General features: G+C 48.7%; 1 protein-coding gene across 1 annotated transcript in view; it reads left to right on the forward strand.

The window, feature by feature from the left end:
- Positions 1-18,355, forward strand: part of MAN2A1 (mannosidase alpha class 2A member 1) — a 1,326,430-nt gene that overhangs the window by 1,032,308 nt on the left and 275,767 nt on the right. The window contains exon 17 of the mRNA XM_086961008.1: positions 1,398-1,531. Coding sequence (XP_086817134.1) covers positions 1,398-1,531 — 134 coding nt within the window. The remainder of the gene's footprint in view (positions 1-1,397; positions 1,532-18,355) is intronic.

Here is an 18,355-nt window from a genome sequence, read left to right on the forward strand (position 1 = left end):
AACTGACCAAGTCAATTCAGATATACATTCTATTCATAATGTATGATGATTGGTAGAAATCAAATCTAAAATATGGCCAGCTGCGTGCCTAGGCATACCGACCAGTTGATTTAGATTGAAAGCAGTAAAACGGTCCAATAATAACTGTGCATTTGTGTCTTTCATATTATCTATGTGAGAATTAAAATCTCCTAAAACTGTAAAACGTGTACTGATTACAGTGTTGAGCAATAGCTTCACTATTCAAATCAGTAGAACTATAGATTGTCCAGGAGGCCTATAAATTAAATCTCCTGCGAAGGAGCTTGGTGGAGAAGTTTTAATGTTAAAACCCAAACCTTCTGCATTAAATAATCTCAACAATGCAAAGTAGAGCAAGTGATTGTGTGCCTTTGTTATAGACTACTGGCCACAAATGGCAAAGCTATCATGGCATGAGAAAAGTCTTCCACCTGGCTTGAATGTGAGCATTCACCCTACATTGAGCTACACAAATCCTAGCACTTTCAGCTGTCATCTCCTGAGGTTCGCAGAAAGGTCACCATGCACCGTCACTGCCAGAGAACTCTCAATATCGTCAGCCACTTAACATGCATCCATAAGTACCACAAGAGCAACTATGGGGATCCTACTAGACCGGGTCAGTCCACCATTTTAGTTTGAGGACTGATGCACTGCCTACAAGAGTCTGCCAACATCTCTGGACTCGGGGGAGTGTAGATGGTCTGTTTAAAAAAAAAGGAAAGGAAGAAATAAAATACTCCTGTCATAAAAAGGTGAATTTGATAAGATTAGATGGCTATATATATTTGGTCAGGCTCTGGGACTTAACCATGGAGCAACTTGTAGGTCGTCTTTAGACCTATATTCGTTAGCCTCTCAACATATCTTTATCATAGCGACGACATGCAATGCAGTTTTCTACAGCTGAAACAGACTAAGATAGTCACTGGGACCTTTCAACTTAAGTTTCAGCTAAATAAGTTCACAAGTATAATATCAATCCATACTGATGTTGAAAGGATAACATTGTTATACATAGCTTATCTGAACCACTCCCTCATGACTTTGAATGACATTCTAAGTTTGCAAAGTTTTACATGATGCTCACATTGATATGCGTTTGTACAGGCAGGCATGTTTTTCTTCTTCATTAATCTCAAATCTCAGCAGGATAAAATTAATGTCAACGGGCCTAATAGTCTGCTAATTTCTTGACCTTGGAATGACAAAGTCCCTGTCAGTTCGTAATCATCTTTGTACAAGTTGCAGTGTCTTCTAACATAACCATTTCATTGCATAATGCATGTTGTGTTGATGCTCAAACATGAGATGTAATACAAAATCATACTTTGTGTACTAGATGTTTACTAATTACCCTTTTTTGTTTTGTTTAGGCATAGAGGGGCAGTCGTTCGAGGTTGCAAACATTGTGGACATAAGAGCCGAGTACAATCGTGAGATTGCCATGCGAATAACAACAGACATAAACAGCGAAAATAGGTTTTACAGTGACCTAAATGGATATCAGGTATATTTATACTAAAAAAAATTCTGATACAAAGTCAAGTATTTTGTAACCTGATAATTTGATATTGTGTGAAGCCTTGGCCAGGACCTTTATCAATACAAAATTATTAGTGTTGCTCAGAAATAGGTTTAACTTTGTCGCTCTTAGTCCTTTTGATTTTCATCATACTGTGCTCTAAAGTAGAGAATAAAGTATTTATGTTTTGGTTGAACATGACTAGGTAGACAGACTGATTCCAAATAGTTCTTTTCTAGAAAGAAAGTAAAATAAATGTTGAAAACCAGACAATCATACCGCATATTTATTTTTCTGATGCAGACTGAGTCCGGAAACTCTTCAGTAGCTCTACACACCGCGGTAGTGGGTGCAGGCTCCCCATCGGCACCAGAAGCCGAGTCGCTGTGATGTCCCTGGAGCCATAAAGCACGCCTATCTGTGTACTGACATCCGGTCCCATTTTTCCATGCCAACTACTTGTATTCGGAGCACCAGTTTCCTCAGAAGTTCATTAGTGTTGTCAATACATTTCTCTATTTTTTTCTGCAGGTGCAGTTTTTTCTTTGATGCCACTACCTAAATGATTGAGTTTCAAACCGTGAGGGAACTGTGATTGGCAAATGTCCACTACAGACTCACATGTAATCTGTCTTTGGTACCTGGGGTCCAGCCACAATATGAAGACATGAGACTTCTGACGAAAGATGCACTGCAAGGCCCTAAATGAAAGTGGCCACGATGTCCATGGCCTGAGTGAGGGACAAACGTCGAGGGCGTTGGCTGTTCAAGCCAAGACAGAGGACGCTGGAGTCATTGCCATCGTCAAAGTAAAAGCACAAGAACAAAAATGTGTTGTGAATCACTCACCTAAAAGTAAGTAATCAAGGCCTTCAGTTTCCTGCAAGCAACTTAATTGGATCAAGAACCAGTGGAAGATACCATGGAGGACGTAGCGCCTGCGGCTCCATCTGACTCGGCGCTGAAACCATAGATACTACCACCTGCGGCACCGCCTTAAGAGACCCCAGCCCAGTTAGCCTTATCTAGAGTTCCCCAGTTCAGAGACAGATCCAGCTGTGTTCCTTAGTGCAATATAACAAAACCTTTGATGTTAACAAACTGACAGCAACGGGTGCATTGGCTTTTATTTTTGAAGGTTTGTCAGTGGCATACCATTAAGGTCCATTCTCACGTGGGCTCTGATTTTGAATGCATTGCCGCCCCAGCCATCAGGATCATTGTTGCGAAATTCAGTTATTTCCCAAGATGTCCAAATGACTCTCTTGGACCTCCTTTTCGATGGCTCACTCCTCTTTGGAGCAAAAGCTAACTCCGCCTTGGAGAAATTCAAGGACAATAAGGTCACTACCAGGTTACTGAGCTTACAAACTCAACTAAGGGACCATGTTCAGTTTAAAATGTTTTGAGACTTTTCCTTGCGAGGTCGTCTGCACCAGTCATAGCAACAATTCCAGCAAGTGAATCCACTGTACAGACAGCATAGAATATGGGGCAAGGGGAAAACACAAGCACTTCCTCCTGCCTCTTCATCCTCCTTCCTGGCCACCGCAAGGAAGAAGCCCTAGTTACCTCTTGTCAGAGCACTGGCATCCAGTGAGAGAATTAGTATCCTCCTTTCCACAAGCAAGGAGGGCATTTTCTTCAGACTTATGAGTCTTGCATTTTGTGGAAAGAGGATATGCGTTAACCTTCATACAAACTCCCCCACCCTTTCCCCCCTAACATCCACACTTATGCCAGAACACCTGCCTATCCTTGAGCTGGAAGTGCACATCTCACTCCAATAAAAAGCTGTGGAGTTGATTCCAGAGCAGGAACGGGGTTAGAGGTGCTGCTTCCTGGTCCTAAAAAAGGACAGCGGTCTTCATCCAATCCTTGATATCAGGCTCTGAACTGGTTCCTCATAAAGGAACAGTTCAAAAGGCTCTCCCTATCTCAGGTTCTGCTGGCAAGGGAAGCAGAAGACTGGATCGCCTCTGTCGATTTGGAGGATGCCTGTTTTCACATCCCTTTCCTGTGGTCACGCAGGAAGTACCTTTGCTTTACAGTGGCATCTGAGCATTACCAGTTTGCGGTCCTTTCGTTTTAATTTGACTTCCACACAACAAATCTTCACAAACATGAGGGGATTTGTAGCGGCCCATCTCAGAAAGGCTGGAGTGCCGGTATTCCCTTACCTGACAGGCTCATCAAATCCATACTTGCAGAGATGGCGTGGCTCCACCTGCAGACAACAGCCATGTTGCTGTTTGATCTGAGCTTTGCATTAACAAGCCCAAGTCCCACCTAGTGCCCTCCCTGCGCATCCTGTTCATATGGATGGTACTGGACATCACATTGAATCAAGCTTTGCCTGCCCTTGGAGTGCTCCGGATATTCGGACTATGATTTTGATGTTTCTAAATGGAGCGCACATACCAGTCCTGGCGTTCTTAAGCCTCCTAGGTTAGCTTCTTGCATTCTGTTAGTTACCCATGCATGCTGGTGCATGAAGGCCTTCCCGTGGTGCCTCTGAAGGCAGTGGCTCGAGCATGAGGGAGAGGTTCAGAGCTGTAATGAAATCTCCAAGGACACTGCAGCAGATCTGCAATTGTGGAGTTGAAGGCAATCTCTCCCAAAGTAAGCTATTCCAACCTCCTAAACTAGTGACAACAGTTATCATGGATTTTTCAACCCTGTGGTGGGCAGCTCATCTGGAGGAATTGGAGATCCGAGTCTTCAGATCTTTAGAAGAACAGATGTCTCATATCAATCTCCTTGAATTGCGAGCAATCCTGCTGGCTCTCAAGGTTTCCCTCCATTCCTTTCGCACCCAGCTGGTCAAAATCTTGACAGATAATACAACTGCGATGTGGTACATCAACAAGATGGGGCTGGTGGCTCAGGTTGCACTGTGCCGAGAAGCTCTACGACTCAGGTCCTAGACTCAGGATCATCAGATATGGCTGATAGCAAATCCTCTGGCCTGAGGGTGCAAAGTACGACCAGACTGTCCGACAACATTCCCTTACAAATCACAAGTGGCGCTTACACCTGGAGGTAGTCTAGTACATCTTCAACCTTTGGCGGGCTCCTCCGGTGGATCTTTTTTTCTACCTATGACATCATTTACTGCCTGACCTTCTGTTCCTTCTGTATCCTCTGCAGTGGGGGCTCACGTTTCAACTGGAGTGGAACTTTCCGCATCATTGCACGTTTACCCGAATACCCTTGAGGAAAATCCTCCTGGGCCATCTAATTTGAATATCCCCAGACTGGCCACCAAGGGTGTGGTATGCAGACCTCATGTGTCTCCTACTCTATCTCCCTCACAGGGTAGATTACCTCTCGCAATTGTAGTGGCAGGTTGTGTACCCCAACGTTCAGAGCCTCAACCTTCATGCATAGAGATTGAGTGGGAAAGCCTGAGTTCTTTTTCCTTGCCTCCTCCAGTGGTGGATATTATCATAAGTCCTGTAGACTCTCCACCAAAACGGTATACTCTGGCAGATGCAGCTCAGTAGACTCTCTTCAGGCCCGGCTTTCAGACATAGTACATTTCGCCCTATTACTTGCTCAGCAAGTGTACTCAGTGGGCATTATTAAGGGCTACATATTGGCCAATTTATCTCCCCTCTATTTTGGTGATTTGATGAGAGACAGCAGGTCAGGCAGTGTTATGAGGTTCTAGAAGGTGCTCACAAACCACTTTATTCCACCTTCTTTTTAATATCCACTGGGTCCTAAACCTTGTTCTTTAATTATTATTTTTTAAAGATGATTTTAGTATTTTGAAAAACATATCAGTCACAAATACATCAGCATTTAATACATCAAATCACAGTGAGTAAACTGCAGTACATGTTTAGCAAATATTTCACATCTGTTCGGCCATCTATAGTTACCCATTCCATAGTCTCTCTTTCAGGTACATCTCACTCGTAGGCGAGGTACACAGCTCACCCCGGTACGTGTTCCATTTGTCCCACTTTTTATCCCATTTCTTGGGACCCCCTCTGGATTTGAATACTTCTTTTTAAGCAATCATGCATTTATTTAGTTCCCATTCCCAGCCCCGAAAGACGGCACCTCAGCTGCTAGCTATCCAATGCATCGCTATTGTGCGTTTCACCAATGTATAGCCCAAAGTGACCCATTGTTGTTCCACCCCCGTAAGGTCTGTTGCCTCCAATATGTTGAGGAGCCCCAATTGTGGTGTCATTATAATCTCTTTACCTATTGCCCTTTGAATGTGTAGTGTGGCCCTTTCGCATAAGGCCCGTATGCCGGGGCATTCCCATATAATATGATAGAAGGTTGCCTCATTGCGACATTGGTGGAGACACAGAGCATCTTCTCTGCGCCCTATCTTCGCAAGAGTAACCCCAGTAAGATAAGTTCTATGCAGTATTTTCAGTTGAATAAGGCTAAGTTTAAGAGGGATGGTTGGCAATCGTCGTCCTCAATTGGTCCGACATTGTCATGCCACTTTTCTCGAAGGGTCTGGAGTGCATCAGGTAGATTACTGCAGGGACAGTATTCCACTCCTGAGGCGGAAGCCGGGAGTTAGAGTCATTTACTTGCACTCTGCCCACTCATTTAAGAAAAACTTTTTATTTCGCCGTTTTTAATAAAAATTGAATCTATTACTTGATTTTACCCACACTTACCAATGCTGCTTTTCTTAGCTGGCTCACCCTTATTTCAGCCGAGTTAAGAGCTGAATCGGGGACGGGGGTTGGAGGTGGCTGGCTAGGCAGAGCGGCCATATTGGGAGGAGGCAGGTTGACGCTGCAGTCGTTGGGGGCAGGAAGCGCCGGTCCCGCGCTCAAGTCCATAAATTGGAGTTGTTGTGGGTGCTCTGGTCAGATCTAGGGACAGTATTCCACTCCTGAGGCGGAAGCCGGGAGTTAGAGTTATTTACTTGCACTCTGCCCACTCATTTAAGAAAAACTTTTTATTTCGCCGTTTTTAATAAAAATTGAATCTATTACTTGATTTTACCCACACTTACCAGCGCTGCTTTTCTTAGCTGGCTCACCCTTATTTCAGCCGAGTTAGGAGCTGAATCGGGGACGGGGGTTGGAGGTGGCTGGCTAGGCAGAGCGGCCATATTGGGAGGAGGCAGGTTGACGCTGCAGTCGTTGGGGGCAGGAAGCGCCGGTCCCGCGCTCAAGCCCATAAATTTGGGAGGTCTTTTCTTCGCGCAGCGAAGCGACAGCGGACGCGCCTCTTCGCGCCGAAGGAGCGCCCAAGGAAAGCCCGTCTGTGCCCGTCCGTGCCAGGACGGGCCAGGTCGAGGCCAGGTTCATCATTGGTGATTCCACCTGTTATGGATACCCTGCGCTATAGTGGGAAGCAGCTGAGGGCAATCAGAGACAGCGCCACCTTCCGCTGTTCTATCTGCCCCCTCTCTGAGGAGGTAGGGATTCCATGTCAACACTGTAAACAGATAGGGCCTGCAGTTGTTAACGCGAAACACCACTCATTCGCACTATTAAATTGTCGCTCCCTTCCGAAACATGCGGTGGAAATTCGCATGCTCTTGGAGGAACGAGATCTAGATGTCCTATTTTTAACAGAGACGTGGCTCACAGAGGCATCAGATCCGGATGTTGTTAGGGCCCTGCCGCCCAGCTATTCAATCATTAGGCTGGACCGTCAAATCGGTCGTGGAGGAGGAGTGGCTATAATTTTTAAAAACCCTGTAATATGTAGAACAACTGAGAGTCCACTTTTGGATTGCGAGAGTTTGGGCTTTTCAATTGCCTTCTCTCCTTCCTGTACCATGTCAGGCATCCTGGTCTATAGGCCGCCAGGTGACCCTCGCGCCTTTTGTAACAATCTACTGGACAAGATTTCAGTGTCCATTGGTACTTCACCCAATTTCTCTATCTTGGGCGACCTCAATGTACATCTTGATGAGGTGGACGACGCTACCTCTCAGTGTCTGCTGGATACTCTGGGAGTATTGCACCTGGAGCAAATTGTGACTGGCCATACACACATAGCAGGGCATTTATTAGACCATTTCGTCACTAACCTCAGTAACATTAGGTATGACCATCCTAGTTTTGTCCCTTGGACAGACCATGCCCTGCTCCCTTTTGTCTGGGCCCCTAGAGACCAATATTACCCCACTGCTACTCTATCTAATAAACTCAGCCGAACGTGGTCGAGGCGATCAGTTGAGGACTGGGAGGCTGCCTTGTTGAGGTCCCCCCTGGCCCCTCACGATAACCCTGTTGTTGCCAATGAGGCTTTTAATGAGTGGCTTGCCTCTACATTGGATGCCACTCTTCCAAAAAAAGTGGTTCAACACAGGATCGGCCCTAACAAACAGCCTTGGTATTCTAGGGAACTCAAGGAGCAAATACAGTGCTGTAAAAGAGCAGAGAGGAAGTGGAGGAAAGATTTTGCAACTGCCTCCAAAAATGAATACAGGTTAGAGTTAAGGGCATATAAAGAACAACTAAAAATTGCCCAGTCGGCGTACTATCAGGTTAAAATCACCGAAGCAGCTAATAAGCCAAGAGAAATCTCTAAAATATTTCAAGCCCTGGTCACCCCCCCCCCATCAGCCATTAGGGCCTTTTTTTTGCTGCCAAGCTGTCTGCTATCTATGCAGGTTTTGAGTCTTCAAGACTGACCTCTGACTCCACGGAAAGCCTGGTTGGGATTCTGGTAGAGACTCCTTCTGATGCCTCTGAAAGTCTCGACGCCTTTCCACCACTCGACCTGGCTACTGTGGAAAGACTGCTCGATGGCCTCAAATCAGGTTCACCTCTGGATGCTGTGCCTCCTGCAGTTCTTAAACAGGTCTCAGGGACGGTGTGCCCTGTTATTATGCAGGTCATTAATTCATCCTTGGAATCAGGTATCGTACCCCCTATCTGGAAGATGGCGAAAGTGAAAGCCATTAAAAAAAAATAATAACTTCGACCCAGAAGATTTAGCTAACTACAGACCCATTTCGTTGCTACCGAGCCTGAGTAAGATTGCTGAAAAATACGTCAACCAGATCCTCTCCTCTTTTCCTGAGACCTCGGGCGCCTTCCATTTCTCTCAGACGGGATTTAGAGCCAAACAGGGTACGGAGACTGCCCTGGTGGCGGTGGTGGAGGCGACTAGGAGTATTGTGGATGCTGGGGGCTGCGCTGTGGTGGTCCTGCTGGACCTCAGCGCAGCCTTCGACACTGTTAATCACCCACTTCTGCTCCAGCGCCTCCATCGGGCAGGGATCTCAGGAATGGCCCTTAAATGGCTCCAGTCCTTTCTGGCGGAGAGATTTCTCTCAGTTTTTGAGGAGGAGGCATCATCCGACCAACTGCAACTGTGTCACGGCGTTCCCCAGGGCTCCTCTCTCAGTCCAACCTTATTTAACATCTACATGAGTGCCTTGGCTGAGGTGGTGCGTCCCTGGGGAATTCAGCTTATCACCTACGCCAATGACACGCAGTTGGTCGTCTCTCTGGCTAGAGAGGACGCCGGAGATCAGGGGAGTAACAACCTGACCCCCTGTCTCACCAAGGTTTCGGAGTGGATGACGACTTCTTTTTTAAAGCTAAACGGGGCAAAAACTGACCTCCCATTAACCTCGACCCATGGTGGCCGCAGTGTCTGGGTCCCCCTCCCACCCAAAGACCCAAATAAAGAGTCTGGGAGTCTGGCTAGATACCACCTTGGGTTTCCAGGTTCAGGCCAAGAAGGTGGCGGCGACTTGTTATGGACTGCTTAGGGTCCTTAGGAAAGTCCTGCCTCTCCTTCCTTTTGAGGCCAGACGCGTGCTGGTCCAGTCGCTGATTTTTTTCGCGTCTGGATTATGCCAATGCCGTTTATCTGGGAGCTCCAGTTGGCTCTATCCAGATTCTCCAATCAGTACAAAACTGTGCACCTCGGCTGCTTATGAATCTTCCCAGACTCTGCTCGGCAAAGGCGGCACTTCGGTCCCTTCACTGGCGTCCGATCCAGGAAAGGATCATGCTTAAAACATTCTGTATGGCGCATAAGTCAATAAGTAATGTTGGTCCTACCATCCTCCAGCCCTTGTTTCGCCGGCATCATGCCTCCAGATCCTTGAGATCTAATCAGAAAAATCTGCTGGTGGTACCCAGGGTGAAGCGAGCCCGGATGGGTGGCCGCCAGCTTTCCTTTCATGTAGCCAAGGGCTGGAACAAACTCCCAGATAACATCAGGATGGAAATGAACCATCTCGTATTCAGGAAGCGATTGAAGACATTTTTGTTTCACTGAGTGTCTTCTTCTGCCCATGGTCTCGCAGCGCTGGGATGCCTCAGGGTAGCCATGCGCTATACAAGAGCGTACTCATTCATTCATTCAACTTCCAATATGTTAATGATACAGCTTTTTTCATCAGGGGTTCAGAAAGTAGCCTGTCCCCCCGGGGGGATGATTCTGGTATATCCCTATTGACCGGGAGGGCCACCTTAAGGGCGTGGCAGATTTGCAAATATCGGAAGACCTCCTCTGAGCAGGTTCATACTCCTTTCTCAGTTCTGCAAATTTTAGTATTTCCCCCTTTTTCCATGAATGGCCTACTGTAGAGGTGTCCCATCTATCAAACCCGGGTTGATTACACAGTCTTCCCAGTTTTTGAGCTGACCACAGTAGGGTGGCCTGAATCAGGACATCTAGCCAGCTGAGTCTCCTATTGGTCTGACGCCAGATGTCAACAGTATGAGTCATGGTGCCAACGTAGATACCCCTCCTGACTTTAGAATAGAGGGCTCCCAGGTAACTCTCCCTTCCCACCTGATATTTATCTAGAAGATACGCAGGGTCTGATGAGGAGCGATATATCCATTGGTTTACCACCACCAGCTGTGAAGCCCAGTAATATAGACATATATCTGGGAGTGCAATACCCCTGTTGTACCAGCCTCTGGTTAATTTATGTAATGCGATGCGAGGCGTAGAGTCCTTTGACATAATTTTGCAACCTTCCCAGAGGCAAAGCCAGATTTATAGTATACAAAATATTGGGGTCAGGTGTTCTATAGTTCCTGAGATATTGGAATCCATCCACCGCCACCTTCACCTCACACCCTAATGGGAGTCTTGAGTTCGGTCCTTGGATAGCAAAGATCACGGACTTGGACCAGTTGATCGAGTATCCAGAATATTTACTGAAATTAGTGAAATAGTTTAGAGTTCTATGCACTGATTTTGTCAGCGATGCAAGATAAAGAAGAATATCATTGGCACAGAAGGATAGCCTATCTTCCTGACCCTTCGACCATTTCAACCCTCTCAGTAGTGGTACCCCCCTGACCCATGTTGCTAGTGGCTCTAGCATCAGCAAGAAAATCAATGGGGAAAGGGGCCATCCCTGTCTAGTTCCCCTCTTTAATGGAAACATTCTGGACATGCGATTGTTGACCTTGACCTGGCTTTTGAGATCTGTGTAAAAAAGCTTAACCAATCCCAAGAATTTTGAGCCAAACTCTGGGCGCCAGAGCACCTCAAATAGGTAGGGCCATTCAATTGAATCAAACCCCATTCTGGCGTCCAGGAATAGCACTACCGCATCTTCTTCTATAACTTGTTTACGGTCTAAAACATTATGAAGGCGGTGGATGTTTAAAGCTGTGTTTCGGCCTGGCACAAAGCCAGACTGATCCACATTCACCAGTTAGGTGATAATAGGGTCTACACAAGAAGCCAACATTTTCGTGAGGATCTTCGCTTCAGCTTTAATTAATGAGATCGGTCTGTAGGACCCACAGCTATCAACAGGTTTCCCTGGTTTGTGGATAAGAACTATCAAGGCCAACCTCTGGTCCTCCGGTAGGATCCCCTTCTCATAGCTTTCGATTTACATTTCTCTCATAGGGCGTGATCTGCGAGTCAGTTGATTTTAGGAATTCAGTGGGGATCCCATGAGGTCCCATTGCCTTCCCGACTGTATATTAATTATTACAGTGCGGTTTTCTTCATCAGGGAAATCTTCCTCCATTGAGTCCCTATCACCCTATCACCTGAGGACAAAGTAGGCAGAGGCATGTCTGCCAGTAGTTGTCGAAAGTCCTCTGCTGTGGTGGTGACTGAGGGTGTATAGATCCACTCAAAATAATCAGCGCAGGCATAAGCATGTTCTTGCGGGTCGGAGAGAGTCTGCGTGCTAGTGACTCTTAATCGGAGGACCCAGCGTTCTGCTTTATCCGTCCTTTCCAACAACGCATGCAATTCGCCCGCCCGATCTCACAACTCATAAAGCCTATGGCGTGTGGTCATTAGCTTGGCTAGAGCCTGCTTTCGGGCTAAGGTTTTATATTGAAGTTGTTTGATATTCAGTTGATGCCTAATGGTCTCGCTAGGTGACCGTATATACTCTGATTCGAGATGTTGAAGTTTGGTTTCAAGCGGCTCCACCTGATTTCGCTGCTTTTTAATGTATCCCACCTTCAATCAATCAATCAATCATGACACTTGTATAGCGCGCTACTCACCCGGAAGGGTCTCAAGGCGCTGGGGGGGAGGGGTATGTTACTGCTCGAAAAGCCAGGTCTTGAGTTGCTTCCTGAAGGAGAGATGGTCCTGGGTTAGCCGGAGGTGGATGGGGAGGGAGTTCCATGTCTTGGCTGCCAGGTAGGAGAAGGATCTTCTGCCGGCGGTGGCTCTGAGGTGGCGTGGAACTACGGCGAGGGCGAGGCTGGCTGACCATAGCTGGCGGGTGGGCGTGTAGAAGGTCAGGCGGTTGTTGAGGTACTTGGGGCCAGGTCGTGGACGCCTTGTGTGCGTGGGTGAGGAGTCTGAACGTGATCCTCTTGCTGACGGGGAGCCAGTGCAGGTCTCTCAGGTGGCCGGAGATGTGGCTGTGTCGGGGGATGTCCAGGACGAGTCGTGCGGAGGCGTTCTGGATGCGTTGAAGTTTGGCTGTGGTTCCGGTGTAGAGGGTGTTTCCGTAGTCCAGTCGGCTGGTGACGAGCGCCTGGGTGACCGTCTTCTTGGTTTCGGTGGGGATCCATCGGAAGATCATTCGGAGCATGCGCAGGGTGTTGAAGCACGATGATGAGACGGCGTTGACTTGTCGGGTCATCGAGAGGGAGGAGTTCAGGATGAAGCCCAGGTTGCGTGCGTAGTCCGTTGGCTTGGGAGTGGTGCCCAGGGCAGGGGGCCACCAGGAGTCTTCCCAGGCGGAGGGAGATGATCCTAGGATGAGAACTTCTGTCTTGTCTGAGTTCAGTTTCAGGCGGCTATTCTTCATCCACTCGGCGATGTCTTTCATCCCGTGTAGGCTGGCTCTGGCGGTGGCTAGGTCTTTGGTGAGGGAGAGGATCAGCTGTGTGTCGTCTGCGTAGGAGATGATGTTGAGGTTGTGTTTGCGTTCGATGGCTGCGAGGGGGCTCATGTAGACGTTGAAGAGGGTGGGGCTGAGTGATGATCCCTGTGGTACGCCGCAGATGACTTCGGTGGCCTTGGATCTGAACGGGGGAGGCGGACTCTCTGGGTTCTTCCGGCGAGGAACGGGATTATCCACTCCAGTGCCTTCTCTTGGATTCCGATGTTGCTGAGGGGTTGCACTAGAGTGCGGTGGCAGACAGTGTTGAACGCTGCGGAGAGGTCCAGGAGGATGAGGGCCGCTGTTTCCCCGTTGTCCAGCAGAGATCTGATGTCGTCAGTGGCTGCGATGAGGGCAGTCTCTGTGCTGTGGTTGGCGCGGAAGCCGGATTGCGAGTGGTCGAGGGATCCGTTCGTCTCGAGGAAGGCGGCAAGCTGTCTGTTGACGGTCTTCTCGATGACTTTGGCAGGAAAAGGGAGGAGCGAGATGGGGCGGAAGTTCTTGAGGTCGGTGGGGTCCGCTGTTGGTTTCTTCAGGAGGGCGCTGAGCTCAGCGTGCTTCCAGCTTTCCGGGAAGGTGGCGATGTTGAAGGAGGCGTTGATGATGTCCCGGAGTTGGGGTGCGATGATGGAGTCGGCCTTGTTGAAGACGTGGTGGGGGCATGGGTTGGTTGGGGATCCGGAGTGGATGGTGTTAATCGTGCGGGTGGTGTCTTCAGTGCTGAGCGGGGCCCAGGCCCAGAGGGTGGTAGTGGGGGAGCGTAGGTTCGGTGGTTGGGTGCGTGGTTGTTACGCTGAAGCTGTTGTGTATTTCGGCGATCTTGCGTTGGAAGAACGAGGCGAGAGAGTTGCAGAGGTCTTGCGAGGGAGTGATGTCGTTGTTTCCGGCGCTGGGGTTTGAGAGCTCTTTGACGATGCTGAAGAGTTCCTTGCTGTTGTGGGTGTTGTTGTCCAGTCGTTCTTTGAATGCTGTCTTCTTGGTGGTGTGGATCATTTGGTGGTGTTTGCGGGTGGCGTGCTTGAGGGCAGTCATGTTGTCTGTGGTCTGGTTGTTGCGCCAGGCTTTCTCGAGGGTGCGGCAGTTCTTCTTGGAGTTCTTAAGTTTGTCGGTGAACCAAGAGGCTTTCTTGCTGCTGTGTCTGCTGGGAGGGATCTTCAGTGGTGCGAGGTCGTCTGCGTAGTTGGTGATCCACTGTGTGAGTTTGCTGGCTGCTTCGTTGGGGTCTGTTGTGCTGGCGGGAGGGTTCTGGCTGAGGGGGGTGGTGAGCTGGTCGGTGGTGATCTTATTCCAGTTCCTCCGAGGAGCCTGTTGCGGGTGGTGGTGGGTCGTGGTTTTTCTGAAGCTGAAGTGGACGCAGTTGTGGTCAGTCCAATGAAGTCCGGTGGAGTGGCTGAAGGAGATGTACTTGCTGGAGGAGAAGACTGTGTCTAGCGTGTGGCCGGCGTAGTGGGTGGGGGTGTTCACCAGTTGCTTGAGACCGAGGTTGGCGAGGTTGTCCAGCAGGGTGTGGTGTTGCTGTCCTTGTTGTTCTCCAGGTGGAAGTTGAGGTCCCCTAGGAGGATGTAGTCAGCGGAGGGGAGGGCGTGCGGGCTGATGAAGTCTGTGATATCTTCGCTGAATTGTGTGCGTGGTCCCGGGGGTCTGTAGATGAGGATGCCTCTGAGTGTGGTCTTGGGGTCGGTGTGTATCTGAAAGTGGAGGTGTTCGGCGGCGGTGAAGGTGTCGTCGGAGCTGGTCGTGATGCGGATGGTGTTCTTGTGTATGATGGCAATGCCTCCTCCAGTCTGGTTGACGCGGTCCCTCCGGGTGATCTTGTATCCGTCCGGGATGGCGATGGCGATGTCGGGCGCTTGAGTGCCAGTGCTTGTCCCTTCACCACCGTTTTAAAGGCCTCCCATATTATATAGGCCGATTCCACAGATCCGCCGTTTAAAAAAAAAATAGATTTCAGAGTGTGATTTCTATGGATACATCTGCCTGTGGATTCCTCATCTTATAAATATCCCCTGCACCAGCATTCCGCTGAATTTTCTCCTAGCTCTCCACGCCGACTAGCACGTCACAATGCCACGGCTCCGCTCGCAACTCCGCATGACATCACCAGAGCCATAAGAGAGCCTTGTCGGCGTGATAACGTCAGTTCCCTTTTTTCCGCGCCGTTGATGCGTAAATGTTTTCTAGCACTCTCCATATTTGTCAAGTTACTTTGTTGTTCCTTCTTCTTTAACTGTTGCTGTTGGGATGTCGTCTTAGAGGAAGTCTGCGTTTAAGCCCAGTAGGGAGTGTGGGCGCCACATGTCCATCACTGACCCCATGAAGATTGCTTACGGTATTTGTCGTCGTATCATGACGTGGAGGACAGTTCTAGTTGCAGAAATATGAACCTAAAGGCTCTTAAAGAACAGGAGGCCAAGCTGTTTATGGCTAAGGCAAAGAAGGAAGGAAGAGGGGGTAAAAGAGCTAAGTCGAAGTCGTCGACTTCGCATTCATTGAAGTTGAGGAAACACAAGACGAAGAGGAGACATGGGTCTCTGCGCCGTTCCTCGAAGAGTAAGGCTTCGAGGTCGCCTTCGCCTGCCCCTCGACATCGTCAGAAAGACCTTGTGTCTCCTTTGCCTTCGTCATCTCCTCGAGTGACTCCGGAGAGAACTCCTTCTCCAAAAGGCACTCCGGCGCAGTCTCCAGCGCCGAGGGGTTCACCGGATTCAGAGTGTTTGCCAGTTCAGGATGATCCTTCTCCTGTGCACGTCATTGAACCTGTGGCTCCACTAATGGATCCGGCTGTTTCGACGCCGGATGCTCCTTGTATGGATGCTGGCTCGAATTCGTATCCACAGTTTCCAACTCCAGGTTCGGATCCAACACATTTTTTAAATGCTATGTATGACGTGTTTGCCAATGCAGCCTTCCCCTCCGGAAAACCTTCGGGTCCCGTGGGTCCACTGGCCTTCAACTTGGGCATGCCTCAGCACTATGCCCAGGCACCCTTTGTGCCTTTCATGTCATTGGCGCCGTCATAGCAGTTTCCGGCTCCGAGAGTTTCAACGCCGTTTATGGAGTCCCCGGCGCCGTCTGGTGGGCCTTCCTCTCGGCCCCGTACGCCACAGATTGCACATTCGGATCCTCCTTGGACACAGGCTCCGGAACTGTCGGCGCCACATGTGGTGCCGCCGATGCCGCAACCAAGGTTTCGTTCAAGGAGAGAGGCACAGAAGCTGTTGGAGGAGGAACAGTATCAGAGAGAGAAGGTTGAAGAGGGTGAGATAGAGGAATCTGTGCATGATTTTGAAGGAATTCAGGAGGCCAGTGGACTGGACACCTCCCCTGAGTGGGAGCTTTCTTCCACAAGGGCTTCTCCACCTCAAGAGGTAGTTCCTTATCATAGTGTCATAAAAAGGCTGCAGAGCTTTTGGACTTACAATTACCTACTGCTGAGTATAGGCCAAATTTGCTCACAGAAGTTTTACATTCACCTTCTTTAATAGTTGAGCCCGTGTTGCCCTTTAATGTAGCCTTAACGGAGCCTGTCCTCGAGGTGTGGCGTAAACCCCTCTCTTCTCCTGCTGTGTCTAAATTTGTAGCAATAAGATAATAGAACTGCTCCAGGAGATCCACTTTTTCTTTCTTCTCATCCATCTCTAGAGAGTTTAATTGTACAGGCTTCCTGCTCCGAACAATCTACAAGTGCTTTCCCTCATGCTCCGGCCGACAGGGACTCTAAGAAGCTGGAGCAGTCGGCTAAAAATGTATTTTTTTCATCTAGCATGGCTCTAAAGTCTACCAATGCTACCTGTTTGTTGGGCCGTTATATACATGCTTTGATGGATTCTGCGAAGCAATTGGCACCTAAGTTACCTGATGAGGAGCGGAGAAATGTTATGGAGGTTCTGTCAGATGCTCGGGCTGCTGCTAGACAGGATATTCAATCCCGCCTGGATACTGCTGATTCGGTGGCTAGAATTATGGGTTCCTCCATAGTTATCAGGAGACAAGCTTGGCTTAGGTCCTCTGGTTTTTCCCCGAATGTTCAGGCTACCCTCTTGATTTGCCCTTTGATGGGACTACTTTTTTTTCTCGTGCATTTTTTAAATAACTTATATTTTTTAATTTATATAGGCTATGTCCATCTGCACATCCTGACAATTACAACGATGTATCGGGTGTGTGGATTGGCGCTGTGGTTCCCAAGTTTACCCGCCTCAAAGGTTCAAAGTTCTTCCTTTATAATATATTTTTTTAATTTATATAGCCAATGTCCATCTGCACATCCTGACAATTACAACGATGTATCGGGTGTGTGGATTGGCGCTGTGGTTCCCAAGTTTACCCGCCTCAAAGCTTCAAAGTTCTTCCTTTATAATAGTAGTATAGATAGTTTAATTAAATGCATCTGAACATTAGTGGTTATGAAGTCTTAAGGAACACTGTTAAAGGGTGGTGGTGGTGATGAAGGAATATGCAACACTCAGCCTTAACTCAACATCACCTCAGCACCACCGCAACACAACCTCCTCATCAGTGCACCACCACCAGTGCAGCACCAACTCAGCATCAGCGCAGTACCAGCGAAGCACCACTTCAACATCAGCACTGCACCATCTTAGCTTTAGCACAGTACTATCCCAGCATCTGTGCACCACCACCAACACAGCCCCACCTTAGCAGCAACTCCGTACCACTTCAGTATCAACGCACCACCACCTCAGCACTGCACCAACTCAACATCACTCATAACATAACATAACCGAACATGTGTATTTGTAAAGCGCACCTTCACCCAGAGGTCTCTTGGCGCTGAATAAGAATTGTTCATTGTTACCCAACTCAATGGTACTCATTTTATCGACCTCAGATGGATGAAAGGCTGAGTGGACCCGCCGAGATTTGAACCTGTGACCATGAGGTCGCACACAGGCCCCTGCAATGGATGCATTAGTCCACTGAGCCACCAGACCCGGCGAGACACTCAGCACCACCTGAGCACCAGCTCAATACCACCTTTGCACCACCACCTCCGCATCACTCAGCAGCACCACAGCAACACTAATCACCACCTCAGCATCACTCATCACCACTCATCACCACTTCCTCATCAGTGAGCCACCACCAGTGGACCACCAACTCAACTTCAGTGCAACACCACCTCAGCATCAGTGCAGCACCAGCGCATCACCATCTATGTGTTAGCACAGCACTTAAACCCACCACCTCAGCATCAGCACAGCTCCATCCCAGCATCAGCACTACCTCCTCAGCAGTGCAGTACCACCTAAGCACCAGAGCAGCAGCAGCACCTCAGCATGACTCAGGTCCACCTCAGCATGACTCCGCACCACCTCAGCACCAAAGCAGCCCCACTCAGCAGCAACTCAGCACCAATACTGCACCACTTCAACATCATCGCAGCATCACCTCAGCACAGCACCAACTCAACATCTCTCATCAGCATCTGAGCACCAGTGCAGCACCACTACATTAGCATGAACCAGCACCTCAGGATCACTCAGCACCACCTCAGCATCACC

This window comes from Lissotriton vulgaris, chromosome 3_1 (assembly GCF_964263255.1).
Source record: "Lissotriton vulgaris chromosome 3_1, aLisVul1.2, whole genome shotgun sequence".
NCBI classification, from domain to species: domain Eukaryota; kingdom Metazoa; phylum Chordata; class Amphibia; order Caudata; family Salamandridae; genus Lissotriton; species Lissotriton vulgaris.